Here is an 18,333-nt window from a genome sequence, read left to right as displayed (position 1 = left end):
TTATCAAGATGCAATACAATATGAAACACTTTACGATATTTACGTACTTTCTAAATACCTAATTCAATATGAAACTTAGTTGCTAAGTATAATTAAGTATCTACACACATATTTTGTTTAAAATAATTAAATAATTCATTACACAACAGCGTCATTGGTACAGGTCAAGTACTGTACAGACGTGGTAAATGAATTTGAAACGAGTTCGGTTCTTTTAGGTTTACAATTTGCAACATCGTCACTATAATATTTTTGCTAAATTATTATAAAAAATAATGTATGTGATCGAGGTGTACCTGGCAAGTACATAAATCTTGAAAGAGCGTCCATCGAACAACATGAATATTCATTCATTTCAATACACCTCTAGGTTCGCTGCATGAGCAAATTGTTGACAGGCTGCAACCTTGTCTTCTTATAACCGACTTACAATCTTAGCAACATTGGGTCTGTTTGGTCGAGTCTTGCCGATGCGTGCAGCTTCTTCCATGGTGTCTGGCAGCCGGCAGCCGCGCGTCTCTGGCGTCAGCAGTGTTAGCAGCCCCGCCACCAGCGCCATACCCGCGAACAGCGCCGACGGCAGCTGCTCCCACACTGACATACCCTGCCGATGTTACACTTATCAAACAAACATTATAACGCCTGTAAACGTGTGTTGTCGAATCAAACGCAGTAGAGGTGGCAATCAGTATTGAAGGTGTAAAAAGACATAGGATAATGCTACGCACCAGAGCAGGCGTCAGCGGCGCAACAATGGCGCCGACGCGGCCCATCATGGAACAGAACGCGAACAGGGTCTGCCGGTGCTGCGTGGGGAACAGCTCCGATGTGTACAGGTACATAGCCGTCACCACCATTGAGATGCCGTACTTGCTCACCAGGTACACCGCCAGGGACGCTTCGTACTGATCTGCAATCGCGAACATCATCAGCGTCTCGGCCGATTCTGAATGCTTAGTAATAGCGGATAATTACTAACCGGCTGGCATAAATATGTACGCTATCTGTCCGGCGGCACAGACCCAGTAAGCCATCATGAGCACCGGCTTCCTGCCCACCCGCTCCACGAGTAGCATGGCGCTCCAAAACCCGGGGATTTCCACCGCCGCCACCACCATATAGTTGTGATACTGGTTCCCAGAGATGTTCACCGCGTTGATCGATAGACCGTAGTAGACCAGCGTCATCGTGATCCACCACACCGGCGCCACCAAGCACCTCAACAATATTGCCTTGTGGCGGAATACCTTCATGAGTAACCATGGTTCACTATCATTTTCTTTCAATTTTATCGCAGTTATCCGCTCCGTCTCTTCCGCCGCTTCTCTTAATTCTTGCAGTGTCTTTGCAGATACTTTTCTTCCATTAATCTGGGCAATATTTTTAAGCGCAGCTTCTGCCTCTTCGTATTTACCTTTACTCAGGTACCATCTGATCGACTCGGGCATAATCCAAAAGTAAGTAATTGCAAGGAGTTGTGGCGTGTATAAAACTAGAGTAAGGTGTCTCCAATTCGGCACGGCCCACGCAAGCAGTCCGAGAATTATTTGACCCATAGCGAAGCAGCTGTTGGACATAGTGCCAGCTATAACCCGGTACTTAGCTGGAACGACTTCCAAGACTGTTAAAAAAATATTTGTTAAAAATACATACTTATAGACTTTTTTACAGCATTCTCTTTAAAGTCCAAAAGTACATACTTAAAATGTAGCCACAAGCTAGTATTCCTCCTGCTCCGAGCGCTGACTCGAAGAAGACGGAGATGATGAACCCGATGTATGTGGCGGCGAAGTATCGCAGTAGGCCGATCCAAGCGGTGTTGAAGGCGACGAGGGCGAGCGCGGTGCGGCGGCCCCAGCGGTCAGCCAGCGCGCCCGCCACCGGCAGCGCCACCAGCGCGCCCGCCGTGCGCGCCGAGCCCAACAGCGACCGGCGCCATTCGTCGCAGCCTAGCTCCAACTGGAAATGCCACTTTTTATTTAATATTATTTCTTGCCTAATAACGGTTTCTTTACAAAATTTACTACCTTTATACAAGTAATTCTTTCAAAATAGGTATGCTTACAAACAACTTTCAAGTTAAGTACTTTATTATCGCAAAACATTGAAACTAACAAGAACTGAACAAATTGGAATAGTAGAAACGGCTCACGGTGTAAACGGCTGTGTTGGTGTTCTCGTAGACGTATTGTTCGCATTCGACGATGGTGGTGCTGTCGAAGAGAGCAGCAGGGCAGGTGCCGGCCGCAGCTGCCGCGCTGCTGTTGAAGCGCTCGCAGCTCGTGAATCCGTCGCCCTCACTGGGCACTGCGTTCAGGATCCACGACGGAGCAAACACAGCTTCATCAGGGTTCTCACATTCCGGAATGAGGCATCTACAAATTATTAATCGACCAACAATTATAATGAAATGCAGTTTTTGATAAATTTGTAAAAAAAGTTACTATATATTGTTGCCACTGTAACAAGTCATATAATTTAATGTTATTCACATGAAGCAGAATATAAGTTCAACGCACTGTTCACTTCTGAAAGTGATTGCGAGTTTTCTGTCGATGGTTTTTAAGCTACTGCCTTCTCTGCTCACACCACTATGTGAGTTTATAAATACGTATATAGGTAATGAAAGAATATGAAGTATATATGATAGAGGAATATTACCTGGTGTCGATTCTGCCGGTGGTGAAGACGAACTCGTTAGTGCTGAAGGCGGAGAGTATGGAGGCTGCGCCACAGAGCAGCAACACTCGCACCTGGTAGCGGCCCAGCTGACCCACCTCCCGCGCCAAAAGGGCCTCCACCGAGGCCATATTGCTCTACGGGATACACCAGCACAGGTAATTCATTCGGGGTAGGAACGTCTTAAGTTTGATGTTTACTATTTTCATACAACTCTCATAACACTGCACCTTGAGATCACAAAAATATAATATATTTTATTATGAAAAATATAATACTTTTATTAAGCTGCAAGTCTCTCTTAATTTTTATTTTCTTGATTTATTATGTTTCTTTGTATATTTTCACTTGTTTCCACATATCGTGGTTATGTGGGACTGCTCTAACGAGGGGGTCTAAAGCCATATGAATTATTATCGTCACGTAGTAAATATTGATATTTTTTATCATTTCCAAATTAGATAATTTGGTTTGACGTCTTGAGGATTTTAGGTCTTGTTTTATTTTCTACTAGCCACTCGACCCGAGTTTGGCTCGGGTACAATTTTACCGAATCTTATTTTTGGAGGCAAGCGCATCATGACATAAATTCTAACAATGGTTTTGGATTAATCGATCAATCATTAGTCCGAACCACCGATCCGTCGGAGGCCCGTGTTGCTCTATGTCCTGACTTCGTTTCATACTAAAAGTATGACTTTTTCTGATACAGAGGACACGTTAGGATTGCAAATACCAAGACATGGAATCTTTTAAAATATATCGTACTTATTGTTAATTTATTACTTATGTTCCATTAAGTTAATATGTCCTCCCGTATACAGATATTGAATGTTATCTAAGATTATATTTACGACCGTCTGATCTTGCAAAACAGAAGATAACAATAGGGGCTCTGGCACACTGTCCATTTACATGGTGTATTGTTTACAATTAATTTGTAATAATTTGCTATGTGGAAGTATCTTTAAGACATGATTCATGAGTTTAATGATAGATTATAGACGGAATGTGTACTTATGAACTTGTGGAAGTATGCTAAAGATTGATAGAGCGTTCAAGCACGTGTAATTGACTGGATAATTTAGTTTTATCTTTGTTATATTAAATATAAACTAAATCGCGTTATTGGAGCACTTATCTTATTGTCGTGGTATAAAAGAGTTGGTCGTTACTATATTTCGTCTCCTGTCACATAATACCTACATGCAGGCTAAAGAATTCGTGTTTTCGTGACCTAATTTTCAAAAATTTTGCTCACTGCCCTCCAAAACTTGTCATTTCTCTTTAACCAGTTAGTTCCGCATTCTTGAATTAAAATAATTTTGTAAACATGCCGGAGAAGAGTTCTCCACCGCCGGTGGATCTGGAGGAGCTGCTGGAGCGCGAGGAGGGCCAGTTCGGTTGGCACCAGCTGCGCGTAATGGTGCTGTGTGCCGTGGCCACCGTCTGCGCCGCTCTCTCCACCAGCGAGTTCATTTTCACCTCCAGTAGGGTCAACACCAGGTACCGAATTACATTTGATATTCAACTCTATTTTTATAAATTATAGTGATACTTTGTTGCATTCATAAAAACTTACGAATCGCGAGTTTTCCAATTCTCATTAGTTTGGGAACATTAGCATTGAATCTGCGTAAGTAATTTGTTATCTCTTGCTTCAGGTAGAAGGAAACGCTGTGAGGAAACCTGCCCGTGAAAATATTTTAAATAATATAAGACCGAATTTGCAAGTGCCGTGCCCTTGTATATAGATTTATGTTAAGAGAATATTAAAGAAATTACAAGTCAGCGAGTTATATTTTGTACGATATCCCTCATTTTGTTGCATTGCTTCATTCTCAGGTGCCTCATTCCGGAGTGTGAGAGTTCTGGTAGCCAGCAAGAGTTTGCTCCGTCGTGGATCCTGAACGCGGTGCCCAGTGAGGGCGACGGCTTCGCGAGCTGCGAGCGCTTCAACAGCAGCGCTGCGGCTGCGGACGGCACCTGCCCTGCTGCACTCTTCGACACCACCACCATCGTCGACTGCGAACAACACGTCTACGAGAATACTGATTCCGCCGTTTATACAGTGAGCTTTGATTAATGTATTCTGATTTAAAGACGTAGTTTTAGATTTAGTTTTAGATTTTTTTAATTAGAGAATATGTTTTGAACGATTAGTGACTTGTTTATTTATATTTCTAAATTTACTCGAATCTGTGTCTCCATCAACCCGCAGTGTTGGAAGTTAAAACTGCTTGTCGTGTTTCTAGTTAGGTCTAGCATGCGACGAATGGCGGCGGTCGCTCGTGGGCTCGATCCGCACGACGGGCGCGCTTGTGTCGCTGCCGCTGGCCGGCATAGTGTCCGACCGCTGGGGCCGCCGCACCGCACTCGCCATCACCCTCGTCAACACCGGCTGGATCGGCCTGCTGCGCTACTTCGCCAACACATATGTCGGATTCATCATCTCCGTGTTCGCCGAGTCTGCATTTGGCTCTGGAGCCATTGCAAGCTGCTGTTATATTATGGGTAAGTGTTACTATTAATATACCGGGTGAATTCTTTAAATCTGGCCATTTCATTTCATATCTTTGACGAAAATAAAAGATCCCAACAAAAACCTTTTCATATACAATTACGCCAAGACGAGATCATATCGATCGCAATGTCAAAAAGTTATCAGATTTCATGTAGAGCCAAGCTTATAATTATACTATACGCTCTAACTATACAAACCCTAAGTTCTCAAATTCTACGTTTTAGGCTTGGGCGTTTCGTTACTTCAAGAACTATGTAACAGAATGAAAAAAAAAAACCAGCCAATTTTATTACCTTATTTACGTCCAAGGTCCTACGAAAGAAAGGTCCAAGTTAGCGAAATAGTTTTCCCACCTTATACTAATGTGATGGTAGCATAACTGCCAAGCCTCATATTATCTATACGCCTAATGCGTGTGCGAGTGTGCAATAGGTAATTTTCCTAGACTGTGCACCCTCTTAACGTCCTGGGCGTGTAAAATGCATCGTCTAGTAACGACGCGCTGTCAACCAAGCTACGGCTCGACAAACTTATCTTTTCATTTTGTTCAATATAATTGCTATACAATATGTTTGAAACTCGACCGCATTACTAAGTTTGTCTTTGTTCGGGAGGTGAAAGTTTCAAGTTTTAGAATTTTCTTGTTGTTTGTATATTAATAATATCTTAAATCCCAAGTAAATCGGCTGAATTGGGATCATCATACCAAAAGATCACTTTGTGGCCAAGTGTGTTTCTTATTCTGACGAATTTGGACTATCTACCCTCATAGGGGTTAGTGAGTTTACTTAAGTACTTATCAATTTTGTAGAAACTATACAAATAATACATACTTATATGAAATCTTCTCATTACAGTCGCAGAATCGATGCCGAGAAAATTCCGCGTAGCAACTTGCAGCTTAATAATTTCTTTCTTCGCGACGGGCCAGGTCTGTTTGGGTTTGCTAGCATGGGCGCTGCCGTACTGGAGGCACCTCACGCTCGTCATCTACGCGCCGCAGCTGCTATTCTTGACGTACTTTTGGATACTGCCAGAATCTAATCGCTGGTATCTGAGCAAGGCCCGATACGAAGAAGCAGAAGCAGGTCTTAGACGAATCGCTAAAACGAACGGACAACAATTATCTGAGAAGTCACTCATTGAGTTGAGATCTGCAGCAGAAGAGCAGAAGAAGAGGACAGCTGAGAAGAGTAGTAGCAATGAACCGTGGTTGATCGTGCTCGTGTTTCAACACAAGAAGATATTGCTGCGCTGCCTACTGACGCCGGTGTGGTGGATCACCATGACGCTGATCTACTACGGGCTGTCCATCAATGCGGTGAACATCTCCGGTAACCGCTACCTGAATTACGTGACGGTCTCGGCGGTGGAGATCCCCGGGGCCTGGACTGCGATGGTGCTGTTTGACCGCATTGGCAGGAAAGCAGTCAACATTGGAGCTTATTGGATCTGTGCGGCGAGTCAGATAGCATTTATTGTTATGCCTGATGGTGGGTAAATTTCTATACTTCGATTAGTTGTTTAATGTAATTGCTTGAATGAGTGTGTTATTGTTCAGATATGTACTGGGCGTCGCTGGTGGTGTACCTGGTGGGCAAGTACAGCATCGCGATAGTGGCGACGGCGGTGTACCTGTACACGTCGGAGCTGTTCCCCACGCAGCACCGCCACCGGCTGTTCGGATACTCCTCTATGATGGGCCGCCTCGGGTCCATCGTCGCGCCGCTCACGCCCGCTCTCGTAAGTGCAAGCAGATGGTAAAATAATTTTGAATCGATATGCTGCAATATATTGAGGAGTTTTAGTTACCAAAGTCCTCAAGTTAAGTCTTTGGAAATATAATCATCAATGTGACTGTCTGCATATAATACTACTGGGGCCCGCTAAGTTGCATACGTATATCTTTTCGTTAACTCAATTACCTATTGGAACTGAGACGATTTGAAGTATCATCCTTGTCGTTGTGTACAACGTGTGTACCGTGGCTAGGCCCTCTGGTACCAGTAGGTTAATGTAGGTTCTTTGTTAATGTTTATTTGTGTTGCCTTGCAGCTGATAAAAATAATCATATATTTTTTAGGGAACGACAATATGGGAGCACTTGCCCTTCGTGTTGTTCGGAGGGATGTCGTTCATATCAGGGCTGCTGATGCTGTTGACGCCGGAGACGCGCGGCTGCCGACTGCCGGACACCATGGAGGAAGCTGAACACATCGGTAAGACAGACCAACGACAAGCGAAACCAGGGCACAGAGCTAGTGATGCTGAAGTTATAAGTCGGTTGTAGATGAAGAGTAAGAGCTCGTAAAATGTAATCGATATTTTAAAATTTCACAAGAAACAAGTATTAATAACACAGTTGGTTATCGACCATTACACAAGGCGATACGGTTTACCACCAAGCTATATCACATTGGTCTATTAAGGCTCGGTGAAACGCGTATAGGTACTACTTACTTAGTTCATCATACTATGTCTGTATTGGAATTTAGTCGTGAGCTTGTATTTATTCTAATTTATATTATGGAAAGCTAAAGTGCGCTTTCAAGTAATATGATGCCGTGATCCTTTTCCTGGATGGTAAAGGTTAAAAAACACTACTTCTTCTGTTGTGTTGGCTGTGAGATAACCGACCTCACCAGCCCTCAAAAATACACTACACATTAATTTGTAAGGCGCTTTGTAAATTAGTAATTACCTAAAAGCTGTACTAGTATAACTTTAATTATGTTGGTTTTAGGTCAAGTTAAGTAAGATATAATATCGTAAATTGTATTTTTATTATTAAAAAATACAATTTTGTTATAAATAGAAACAAATAATTGTTTGTTATAGGTTATATTATAAAATACAGAATGAGATTATGGTACGCTTTTAGTGTAAATCCAATATATTATTTTAACACCAGTCGTTATTCTTTTACCAAGACCACGGAATTACGTTGATCTAAAAAACAACTCGGTGATGAATGGGTACTCCTGCGATGGATGTACCTCTGACCAGCCCAATTGGGAATATTTGTTTTTTCTTATATCTAAGCTACGCAGCTTCCCTCTGGGACGCAGGTTGCCAGCACTCTCAGGAGGTGTTCTTGGTCCGGCCCATGTCGTTGGCTTCCTCGATGGTGTCGGGGAACTTAGTTCCGAGCGTCTCTGGCGTGAGGAGTACCAGGAGACCAGCCACCAGCGCGAACCCGCCGAACAACACGAACGGCAATTGCTCGAATGTCGCCGCGCCCTTGAAACAATCCCACAGGTTATTGTACAGACTGACATCCTGAAGGTCATTACCTTATCTCTTGTGCGATAGGGAATCGTTAACCGATCTTTCACAACACAACATTCGCGCGAGTTGCGATTTTTTAATTGTTATACACTCGACGACGCGACGCACCGATAAGCATGGTTGTCTAAACTCAACTCCACATGATCATAACTAAGCACTAGGTCTGTAATATAGCAAATTGAACTTGCAATAGCAGTAAGGAACTTGTTAATAAGATGAGCATGTATGTAAAATTAGTACCTAGTAGTACATAAATTGTAGTATGCAGTCAACGTAGTATGCAGAGATCCTTGGGGAGGCCTATGCCCAACAGTGGGCGTCGTACGGCTGATGATGATGATGCAGTCAACGCTTATAGTGTGACAACGAGATTGGCCGGAGATTTCGCTAAGTTGAGAGTAGTGAAAGAAGCAAGAGGCCTTTACCGAGTGGGATCAAATAGGTTAGATAAGAAAATAAGTAGACTTACAAATGCGGGTGTGAGAGGCGCGACGATGGCGCCGATACGGCCCATCATGGAGGCGAAGGCGAAGAGCGTGTTGCGGTGCTTGGTGTGGTACAGCTCGGCCGTGTACACGTACACTGCTGTCATCACCATTGCGATCGCATATTTGCCAATCAAATACACCGTCAGCGACACCCCGTACAGGTCTGCAAGGCAGATTTCAGGTTTTATATTTATTGTCCGTAGTAAAAACAATTCAGAAGAATGTTAAGACAAGTTTTAAAAAGTACTTACTGTTAGGCATAAAAATGTACGCAACTTGGCAAGCAGCGCAAATCCAAAACGCACCTATCAAAACTGGTTTCCTGCCAACTATGCCCATGAGCAGGAATGACGTCCAGAAACCAGGAATCTCTACGGCCGACACCGCTACATAGTTGAGATATTTGTTGCCAGACATGTTGACCGAGTTGATGGAGAGGCCGTAGTAGATGAAGGTGGTGGTGATCCACCAGACGGGCGACACGCAGCAGCGCAGCAGAACGCGCTTGTTGCGCCACAGTTGCACCAGTAGTAGGGGCTCCTGCGCCTTTTGCGCTTTTGCCAGTTCTTGCCGACGCTTCTCCTCTTCCGCGCTCTCACGCAGCGCTTCTAGAGATTTCATTGACAATGTTTTCTTGTTCACTCGAGCCACCTCGAGCAATACTTTTTCCGACTCCTCGTATCGGCCCTTACTCATATACCAACGGACAGATTCAGCCATGATCCAAATGTAAGAGATGGTGATGAACTGCGGCACGTAGAGAGCGAGTGTGAGCTGCCGCCACGTGGGCACGCCCCACGCGATTAGACCCATGGTGACCTGACCCACGGCGAAGAATGTGTTCAAGGTCGCCCCAGCCGCCACGCGGTACTTAGGACCCATCAACTCCATAACTGCCAAATAAAACATTTTTCATCAGGGTTTTAAAATACGATAAAAAGTTGTATACTGTAAAAGGTATCATTATATGTTTATATTGATCATATATATATATGTACCTACTATGCGCATTAATACTCAGGGGAATCACTTTAATAATGTAGGTAAGTACATAATTTTATCTACCGATCTCTTTGTAATTAATATTGTAATCAATACAATTTCTGCTCATGTAGTAATTATCTATTGTGTATCTAGAATATAAAGTTTAACACGTAGAAGATATCCAATGATCATATATATAATGATCACATCAGTGATACTTAAAAATGCACATAGCCTGGAAGACTGGAAGCGTGTTTCAACAATAAAACCGGATGATGCCGTTCATTCCATATAAATAAAATATTGCTTGCTTACAGTAATAAAGCTCAAGACCTTACCTAAGATGTAAGTGCAGTTAAAGCCACCGGCACCAAACATGGCTTCAGTGAACTGCGAGATAAGGAAGCCGATGTAGGTGTTGGCGAAGTAGCGTATGGCGCCGAGCCAGGCGGTGTTGACGGCGTTGAGCACGAGGGCCGTGCGGCGGCCCCAGCGGTCTGACACGTAGCCCGTTAGCGGCATCGCCAGCAGCACGCCCACTGTGCGCACAGACCCGATCAGCGACCGGCGCCACTCGTCGCATGCCAGGTCGTACTGTAAGCACACCAATATGTAGTGGTACACTAACAAAAATAAGGAAACAGAAAACCAAGGAAAGGTTACATGGACCAAACTCAACAATAAAGAAAAGGGAAACGAAAGGTGACTTATAAAGAAGCTCTCTCTCTCTCTCTCTCTCTCTCTCTCTCTCTCTCTCTCTATTTAAGAGCTGCGCTCTTGTCCGTGGAGTAAACGCCTCCATTTTCATTACTCTATGGAAAAAAAAATGCTTAAGTATTTAATTTAAAGAGTTGGAAGCTGATGCCGACGAAACTATTTTAGGTTATTCAACCATTGGTTATAAGTTTTCTTTTTTATTTTTTATTACATACCTATGGAGATATAGCGAATTCGAAAGCATTAAAAGATGTATGTTTGAATATTAGGTAGCAATCAAACACTTATACACCTTTGCGTCAACATGAAAACTAGAAAAGCATAAAAGAAAAGCACAAAACTCACATCGTACACAACAGTTTCTGCATTAGCGTAGACGTATTCTTCGCAAGAGATGACATTATTCTGGTTGAAGAGGAGGGCGGGGCAGGTGCCGGTGACATCGGTGGCGCTGGTGTTGGCGAACCGCTGGCAGTTGTCGAACCTGCCGCTGTCTGTCAGCGGCACGGCGTTGCCCAGCCACGATGGAGAGAACTCAACTGTCGCGGCGTTCTCACACACCGGGATCAGGCATCTGTAAATTCATTGAAATATTTTAAATTAATTTCCGGGTTCCAAGAATTGCATTAACCACAGAATGATGGCAAATCAAAGTCCCATCGACAATAAAGTACTCGTAGGATACAGCAATAGTTATTGGTAGAAAATATGTGAGTGTGATCGAGTTCGAATCATCATCATCATCAGCCGTATGACGCCCACTGCTGGGCATAGGCCTCCCCCAAGGATCTCCACGACGAATCATATTGCATGTAAATTGACAAGTTTTTTTTTTATTAGCGATAAATATCAAACAGTCTGAGTCTGAGCCTCCTGACCTACCTCATTACGTAACTGCGATTTCAAACTTAATAAATTGCTAAGTAAATAGTTAAAACAAATACTGCTAAATTAAAAACGAAATCTGACATCAGGACTATGATAATTTAGTAAGTATCTACACATAACAGAACATGATATTTATTATTCTTAAAAAAGTTAACACATAATGTCTAAAACTTAAAATTAAAACTTTAACAGACCGTGTTTCAATTCTGGCGGTGGTGAAAATGTACTCGACGGCGGCCCACGCGCCGAACACTACCACCACTATAGCCAACAACAACCCTCGTAGCTGGTACAATCCGAACTGCCCTAACTCCTCGATCAGGATGCGGTCCAGGTCCACCGCCTGTGACGACTCCTCGCGAGACTTTTCTATCTCCGGCTCTTGCGGGGTTTCTTCTGTCTTCTCCATCGTTATAAAACTTTTTAAGTAATTATTTAAGAAAACTCATCAAATATTGTAATATTATTTCAGAAAATTTTGCATTTGTAATATACTTAAAATATTTTTAATGAATGCAAGTATTGGTGCTATTGACTGCGTGGTCCGCACTCAAATGAACTTAAAGTTCTCAACCCTTTTTTATGTATTATCGATTTGATGATGATACTGTTAATGATGTATGTATTCTAATTGATCATGCCTGGACCACGAATTGGTATACAATAAATTATATTGCCTAGCTAAAGTATTTTATCAAAGATAACCGACATTTTTGTTATCTATAAAATCTATTTAAATTCCAGCGAATGCAATGTCATTGTTTCGTATACAGCTGATTTAAAAAGAAATTAGATGTATATGTCATAATTTTTTTTTTTCAGAAATTACATCCATAATTTTGTTAAATTGTTGGTTACAATTGTCCTAACCTAGGCTAGTAATGTTAGTACTTATTAATATGGCTTTCTCGACGCAGTCTTTCTGAAAGAGACGGTCTGGTCGTGCAGCGATCATATTCAGGACTGTGCTGTGGCTATCGCAAAGGGGCTGCATCATAGAGGCCGCTTTCTACCTAATGATGGCGTGAAAGCTATCAGTGCGTGCCTCTGCAAATATTCCTGAGGCTCAGGGAATGAGTTGTAATTTTAATTTAGATTATTATGAATTTAATGATAAAGCACTAAGTATGTTACACTTTAAACTGTAAAAGGTCACTGGTCAAAGAAAGATTGTTGCAACGGCGCCCTGTGGATGAGGTTAATGCTGGAGGCCTGACTAGACGAATAGAATCCAGAAAATACAGATTTATAATGAAAACTTTGGTTGATGTGCATTCCTGTAATATGCAAATCGGTGTGCAATGATACATGCTGGGTACATTCCTGTTTCTAGTCTTCTTCTTCTAGCGTGTGAGTTGTGAGGTGGATGACCGATCTCAATGATTCTGATTTCTTTTAATTTTTATTATTTCTTTGCAAAGTATGCGGTAACAACACCCTGTACCCTGGACATGGATAAAACATTGTGACATCGCTGTAATAAAAACGATAAGGCGATAATTTTATGTCCATTTATTTGTTTATTGCATCTGGAGTTGATGCCTACATAGTAGCGTAGTGTGTGACGTCTATCAAATCTTAAACTTCAACGTCATTTATACAATTCCTGCCATTGATAAAAAAATCGAAGCCTTTTATTAAGTTTATAGGACTTTTGCGTTTGACCACAATTTTACGGGCCTAAGGGATAGTGGCCTAAATGAGATACTCTTACCTAACAAATGCTTATTCATTCTAGCTTTGAAAGCTCCAAGATTATAACTCAGTCCTAGGCCAAGCGTGGGCATTTAGACTACAGTGTCACGGGAAAGAAAAGTCTCCTATGACTCGACTGGTAGCGCCAAGCAGTAGTGCCTAGGGAAACAAACAGTAAATAGTTATATTAGGCGATGTATCGTGGGTTATACTAAGAAGGTCCTATTATTTCAGACGCCCGCCATATTTTATATGATTGAGCTATGATTTGTGTAATGTAACTATTATTAATTTGTCTTTGTGTAATTTGTGATATTATTTATTTATTCATTTATTATTACAATCTGATTGTATTTTTTCTATCTTTGGTACGTACATCCACTACGAAAAGTGTCAGATTATATTAGCTACACAACAATATTGTAATCATATAGTGTTGTCCCGTCCGATGGTGGCCGCGTCCTCCATGGTGTCTGGCAGTCGGCAGCCCAGCGTCTCCGGCGTCAGCAGTATCAGCACCCCCGACAGCGTCGCCATGCCCGCGAACAACATGAACGGCAGCTGCGCACCCTGCAACAAACATACGACAACACCCGTCCGTTTATACTTATGTGTGATTATGCCACTAAACTCTCCAGTCTACTACGGTTTCACTGTCGTGGTTATAGTGCATTCGCCAATCATGTCATTTAGGACTTTGATCTAGCTTACTGCTATCTATTCAAATCTCTATGTAGACAGTATCACTTAATGAAGCAATTGTTATGTTATTTTTCCTTATGTTATCACGTGCTGACGACGGGCTGGTGCGTCGAACGTGTCCGGTTTACAATCGCTTACAATATGTATGTGCTCATTAAAGGACCAAATCCTTGACACGTCATCATCTGACAGAAGCAGTAGATTTTTATTTTAAGATCTACTATTATCAGGTTGACTTTTGACTTAGCACAAGTTTAGATTCATCATCATCAGCCCATTAACGTCCCCACTGCTGGGGCACGGGCCTTCCCTATGGATGGATAGGAAGATCGGGCCTTAAACCATCCCGCGGGCCCAGTGCGGATTGATGGTTATTAACGACTGCTAATACAGCCGGGACCAACGGCTTAACGTGCCTTCCGAAGCACGGAGGAGGTCGAGATGAAAACTTTTTTTTGTGGTCACCCATCCTATGATCGTCCTTTGCAAAAGTTGCTTAACTTCAACAATCGCAGACCGAGCGCGTTTACTGCTGCGCCACCGAGCTCCTCAGTTTAGGTTAATCATCAGTTTTATCATTAGTATTACTATCAATCTGAACCAATTTCAGTGACAAAATGATTGGATTAAAAGTTTGTAATCTAGTTGCACTTACGAAGGCGGGTGTGAGCGGTGCGAGGATGGCGCCGACCCGGCCCAGCATGGAGCAGAAGGCCACCAGCGAGTGGCGGTGCGCGGTGGGGAACAGCTCCGATGTGTACAGGTACAGTGACGTCACCACCATGGAAATGCTGCCTTTGCCAACCATGTATAGAGCCAAGGAGATTTTGGAGTGACCTGAAACAAAAAATACGTTTCAAAGATAATGTAAGTAAAGTAAATACAATTATGTCCTATTATTGCGCATGCGCACAATTCTCTTATAAACACCTATTTTCACTCCTGCAGCTTTAGGGACCTTTGACTATTTTGAAGGCGATTTATTTATTCTGAGATTGAGTATCTGTTTAAAGTAATTCCGCTATTGTAATAGCTTACCAGCAGGTGTGAGTAAGAATCCAAGTTGCGCCAGCGCGCAAAGCCAGTATCCGCCGGCCAGCACCGGCTTGCGGCCCACCCGGTTAACCAGCGCATACGCCGCGCAGAACCCCGGCACTTCGAACAACGACACACACAGGTAGTTCACCAACTTGTTGCCGACAGACAGCGTCACGGAGTTTATCGTCAGACCGTAGTAGATGAACGAGAACGTCATCCACCACACCGGCGCCACCACGCATCGCAGCAAGATAGGTTTGTGATTGAACACTTGAACAATCAGCCGCGGTTCTTTAATCATTTTCTCCTTTTTCTTCATCTGTGTCTCTTTACTAATCTTCGCAGTCAGTTTTAGAGCTTGAAATGACGTCTCCGATAGTTGTTTGCCATTGACTCGTGCTATTTTGTTTAACAATTTTTCGGCTTTGTCGGTTCGCCCTTTAGTAATATACCATCGAACGGACTCTGTAGTAAACCAAATAGTGACAAGTGTACACGTGAGGTTGGTGATGTAGAGAACCAAGGTAAAGTGTCGCCAGTTGGGAACTACTGTTGCAATAAGTCCTGATACGACGTGACCCAGCGCGAAGAACGTGCTGTACATGGCCCCTGCTGCCACGCGGTATTTGGGGCCCACCACTTCCGTTACTGAGAAGGAATAAAAATAAAAAGTTGGGATAACTTGAATTTAATTTATTTATTATTGATAATTTTATCTGTTCAGTATTTTAGAACGGGCAGTTTCCACATGTTCATAATATGAATAACTTTTAAATTATTTGAGTTGGTTGTTGAATTGGAACGTAAGTAAATGATAAATCATGGGATTGGTAGATCTATAATAATATTTACTTTTTAATATTTGTGTACTTACTGATAATAAAGATGCACGTGTAGATGCCGGAGCCAAGAGCAGTTTCCAGGAACTCAGCGGCGATGAAGGCGATGTAGGATGTGGCCCAGTACCTGGAGAGTCCGATGACACCGATGTTGACGAGGTTGATGAGGAGCGCGGTGCGGCGGCCCCAGCGGTCGGACACGTACCCCGTGAGCGGCATGGCGAACAACGTGCCCAGCGTGCGCATCGAGCCGATGAGGGACCGGCGCCACTCGTCACAGGCCAGACCGAACTGTCTTCAGCAAACATTCAATTTATTTCTTTACGTTTCAAGGTATCAACAGAAGTAATCAAACCTTATACTCACGTCGTAAACTACAGTGTTAGTATTTTCGTAAACGTACGCTTCGCAAGGCTCTGTAGTGGTTATGTCAAAGAATGTGATAGAACATTTGTCTGTGCTGGAGTCTCCAGGTGAAGTGTCGTTGGCGGCGGCGCGGGCGAAGCGGCGGCAGTTGTCGTACCCGGTGCTAGTGTTCGGTAGTGCGTGACTCAGCCACTCCGCAGCAAATTGGATGTTCTCGGTAGAATTTTCACATTCCGGAATTAGACACCTAAAGAAATTGATTTTTATTTACACTTCATATTGATTATATATTTTTGTGTATTTTTTATTTAAATACCACCACTAGGAGATGTATCGTTCAGTGGGACATGCTATTTAAGTCAATGTCCATTCACTCTAGCTTGGATGATTCTAAGATTGTAATAACGGAGACACACATACTTCAGCAGGTTGTTCCAGTCCTTTACCAAACACCCAGCGCTTCTTGTGGGCATTCAACTTTCTACTACAACATAAACTCTTTATTTTTCACTTTCCTTCCACCGACTGTAATTGTAATACTTTTGTATTTAATTTTATAAATTATGTAATACAAACTGGATTTAAAAAAAGAAAGGAAAACATGAAACAGTAGGACTAGGGCCCTGAGGTTTTCTGGCCACGTATTTCCCTCAGCGTTACAGATTCCGATGTGGTAGTAGTTTTACAGCTAGTTACATAATAATGTAATTTAATTTTTGACGTTCAAAAATCGCTGACCAATTTTGAAAAATATTTTTTTGAATTTTGAATTTTACTGATCCCTTATTGTGTTAAAATAAATATTTCCACCTTACCTAGTCCGTACCCTAGCAGATGTGAATATAAACTCAGCAGAGAGTGTAGCGAAGGAGAGCACCATCAGCAACGACACGGCCATGAACCGCGCTTGGTACCGCCCGAACTGACCCACCTCCTCTATCAGGATCCGGTCTAGGTCCAGCTTCGGTTTCGCAACCAACTCTTCATTTTCTATTTGTAACTTATTATTTTCCTCCATATTTCCTTTATTCTTTCAATAATTACACAATTTAACGTAATATTTCTTAAGTTATGTGTATTAAATTCACAGAGAGAAGTAATGAACAAGTTTTGTTGAACAGATGAAACATTATATTTAAGGAGATAACAAAGTGTGTATAATTTTAGAGGAGTTAATTCCATCATAAGTACATGTTATCGGCTACTGTGTGCATTTGAGGCGTCTCAGTTGATTTTACTTTTACGTACTTAGGTAGTTATTTACTCTATGATGGCACGACTGAACTATGAAATTCATCCTACATTGTTAGTACCTTATCGATAGATGTCATTATTGTAGGCCCCTTTTGTCCGGCCTAGTTAGTAGGGTAGTTAATGCCATTTGCGGCAAATCTACAACACGAAAAATATTTAGTCCTCTATGCTGCTGCTTTACGGCCATTTTCTTATGTATAAGTACGAGATATAATAACATGTTACTAAGTATATTTATGGATGAGCTCGGTGGCGCAGCGGTAAACGCGCTCGGCCCGCGATTGTTGAAGTTAAGCAACTTTCGCAAAGGACGGTCATAGGATGGGTGACCACAAAAAAAGTTTTCATCTCGAGCTCCTCCGTGCTTCGGAAGGCACGTTAAGCCGTTGGTCCCGGCTGCATTAGCAGTCGTTAATAACCACCAATCCGTACTGTGCCCGCGTGGTGGTTTAAGGCCCGATCTCCCTATCCATCCATCCATAGGGAAGGCCCGTGCCCCAGCGGTGGGGACGTTATTGGGCTGGTGATGATGAAGTATATTATGATGAGCGTGAGGGTCTATTACCCTACCGATTGGCAGAGTAGATTTATTATTTGTATTTCTAATCATTACCAAATGTTTTAACACTAAGATAATTATGTCATACGCGTATTTGTTTGACACATTACACTTTATCAAATTGTCTTCGTCATAAGATAAAATTTTATAATACGTAACGGGAAATACGACATTATATTATCAAAATGAAGACAAAATGTGATATGATAATATATTTGACGATATCAAATTATAAAATTGCACATTCACTTAATAAATTGTCTTTAACTACTAAATTATTTACAAAATATAAATAGGTATTTAAAACCGACT

General features: G+C 42.3%; 4 protein-coding genes across 4 annotated transcripts; 1 reads left to right on the top strand and 3 right to left on the bottom strand.

Moving 5' to 3' along the window:
- Positions 1-16: 16 nt before the first annotated feature.
- On the bottom strand, positions 17-3,143 carry LOC126371426 (organic cation transporter protein-like). The gene is made up of 6 exons (XM_050016709.1): positions 2,662-3,143; positions 2,153-2,375; positions 1,701-1,959; positions 980-1,621; positions 729-910; positions 17-604 (listed from the first exon to the last, which is right to left on the bottom strand). Exons 1-6 carry the CDS (start codon positions 2,808-2,810, stop codon positions 416-418), a joined length of 1,644 nt encoding a protein of 547 aa, XP_049872666.1. The 5' UTR covers positions 2,811-3,143; the 3' UTR covers positions 17-415.
- A 561-nt stretch (positions 3,144-3,704) lies between these two features.
- Positions 3,705-8,113, top strand: LOC126371424 (organic cation transporter protein-like). Its single transcript, XM_050016708.1, has 6 exons — positions 3,705-4,185; positions 4,525-4,750; positions 4,935-5,193; positions 6,061-6,696; positions 6,765-6,946; positions 7,287-8,113. The coding sequence occupies exons 1-6, from the start codon at positions 4,013-4,015 to the stop codon at positions 7,491-7,493; spliced, it is 1,683 nt and encodes a 560-aa protein (XP_049872665.1). The 5' UTR covers positions 3,705-4,012; the 3' UTR covers positions 7,494-8,113.
- LOC126371423 (organic cation transporter protein-like) lies at positions 8,035-12,680 on the bottom strand. Its single transcript, XM_050016707.1, has 6 exons — positions 11,763-12,680; positions 11,026-11,254; positions 10,302-10,557; positions 9,231-9,872; positions 8,961-9,142; positions 8,035-8,443 (listed from the first exon to the last, which is right to left on the bottom strand). Exons 1-6 carry the CDS (start codon positions 11,975-11,977, stop codon positions 8,285-8,287), a joined length of 1,683 nt encoding a protein of 560 aa, XP_049872664.1. The 5' UTR covers positions 11,978-12,680; the 3' UTR covers positions 8,035-8,284.
- Positions 12,681-13,227: 547 nt separating this feature from the next.
- LOC126371648 (solute carrier family 22 member 7-like) lies at positions 13,228-17,226 on the bottom strand. Its single transcript, XM_050016961.1, has 6 exons — positions 17,024-17,226; positions 16,209-16,455; positions 15,878-16,133; positions 15,004-15,651; positions 14,621-14,802; positions 13,228-13,833 (listed from the first exon to the last, which is right to left on the bottom strand). The coding sequence occupies exons 1-6, from the start codon at positions 17,224-17,226 to the stop codon at positions 13,690-13,692; spliced, it is 1,680 nt and encodes a 559-aa protein (XP_049872918.1). The 3' UTR covers positions 13,228-13,689.
- Between the last annotated feature and the right edge of the window lie 1,107 nt (positions 17,227-18,333).

The sequence above is a fragment of the Pectinophora gossypiella genome, chromosome 12, assembly GCF_024362695.1.
Source record: "Pectinophora gossypiella chromosome 12, ilPecGoss1.1, whole genome shotgun sequence".
Lineage (NCBI taxonomy): Eukaryota > Metazoa > Arthropoda > Insecta > Lepidoptera > Gelechiidae > Pectinophora > Pectinophora gossypiella.
This window is presented reverse-complemented; position numbering and strand designations above follow the sequence as displayed.

What these genes read in the sequence shown, in the direction of transcription:
- LOC126371426 (XM_050016709.1), bottom strand. Translation starts at nt 2,810, where the DNA reads ATGGCCTCGGTGGAGGCCCTTTTGGCGCGGGAGGTGGGTCAGCTGGGC. An exon ending in ACCGGCAGAATCGACACCAG is followed by an intron (nt 2,376 to 2,661) that starts GTAATATTCCTC and finishes AATAATTTGTAG; the next exon opens with ATGCCTCATTCCGGAATGTG. An exon ending in CCAACACAGCCGTTTACACC is followed by an intron (nt 1,960 to 2,152) that starts GTGAGCCGTTTC and finishes TGGCATTTCCAG; the next exon opens with TTGGAGCTAGGCTGCGACGA.
- LOC126371424 (XM_050016708.1), top strand. Translation starts at nt 4,013, where the DNA reads ATGCCGGAGAAGAGTTCTCCACCGCCGGTGGATCTGGAGGAGCTGCTG. An exon ending in TCCAGTAGGGTCAACACCAG is followed by an intron (nt 4,186 to 4,524) that starts GTACCGAATTAC and finishes CTTCATTCTCAG; the next exon opens with GTGCCTCATTCCGGAGTGTG. An exon ending in CTGATTCCGCCGTTTATACA is followed by an intron (nt 4,751 to 4,934) that starts GTGAGCTTTGAT and finishes TCGTGTTTCTAG; the next exon opens with TTAGGTCTAGCATGCGACGA.
- LOC126371423 (XM_050016707.1), bottom strand. Translation starts at nt 11,977, where the DNA reads ATGGAGAAGACAGAAGAAACCCCGCAAGAGCCGGAGATAGAAAAGTCT. An exon ending in TAACTGCACTTACATCTTAG is followed by an intron (nt 9,873 to 10,301) that starts GTAAGGTCTTGA and finishes TTTATTTGGCAG; the next exon opens with TTATGGAGTTGATGGGTCCT. An exon ending in GTACATTTTTATGCCTAACA is followed by an intron (nt 9,143 to 9,230) that starts GTAAGTACTTTT and finishes TCTGCCTTGCAG; the next exon opens with ACCTGTACGGGGTGTCGCTG.
- LOC126371648 (XM_050016961.1), bottom strand. Translation starts at nt 17,226, where the DNA reads ATGGAGGAAAATAATAAGTTACAAATAGAAAATGAAGAGTTGGTTGCG. An exon ending in CTAACACTGTAGTTTACGAC is followed by an intron (nt 16,134 to 16,208) that starts GTGAGTATAAGG and finishes TGCTGAAGACAG; the next exon opens with TTCGGTCTGGCCTGTGACGA. An exon ending in ATTCTTACTCACACCTGCTG is followed by an intron (nt 14,803 to 15,003) that starts GTAAGCTATTAC and finishes TTTTTGTTTCAG; the next exon opens with GTCACTCCAAAATCTCCTTG.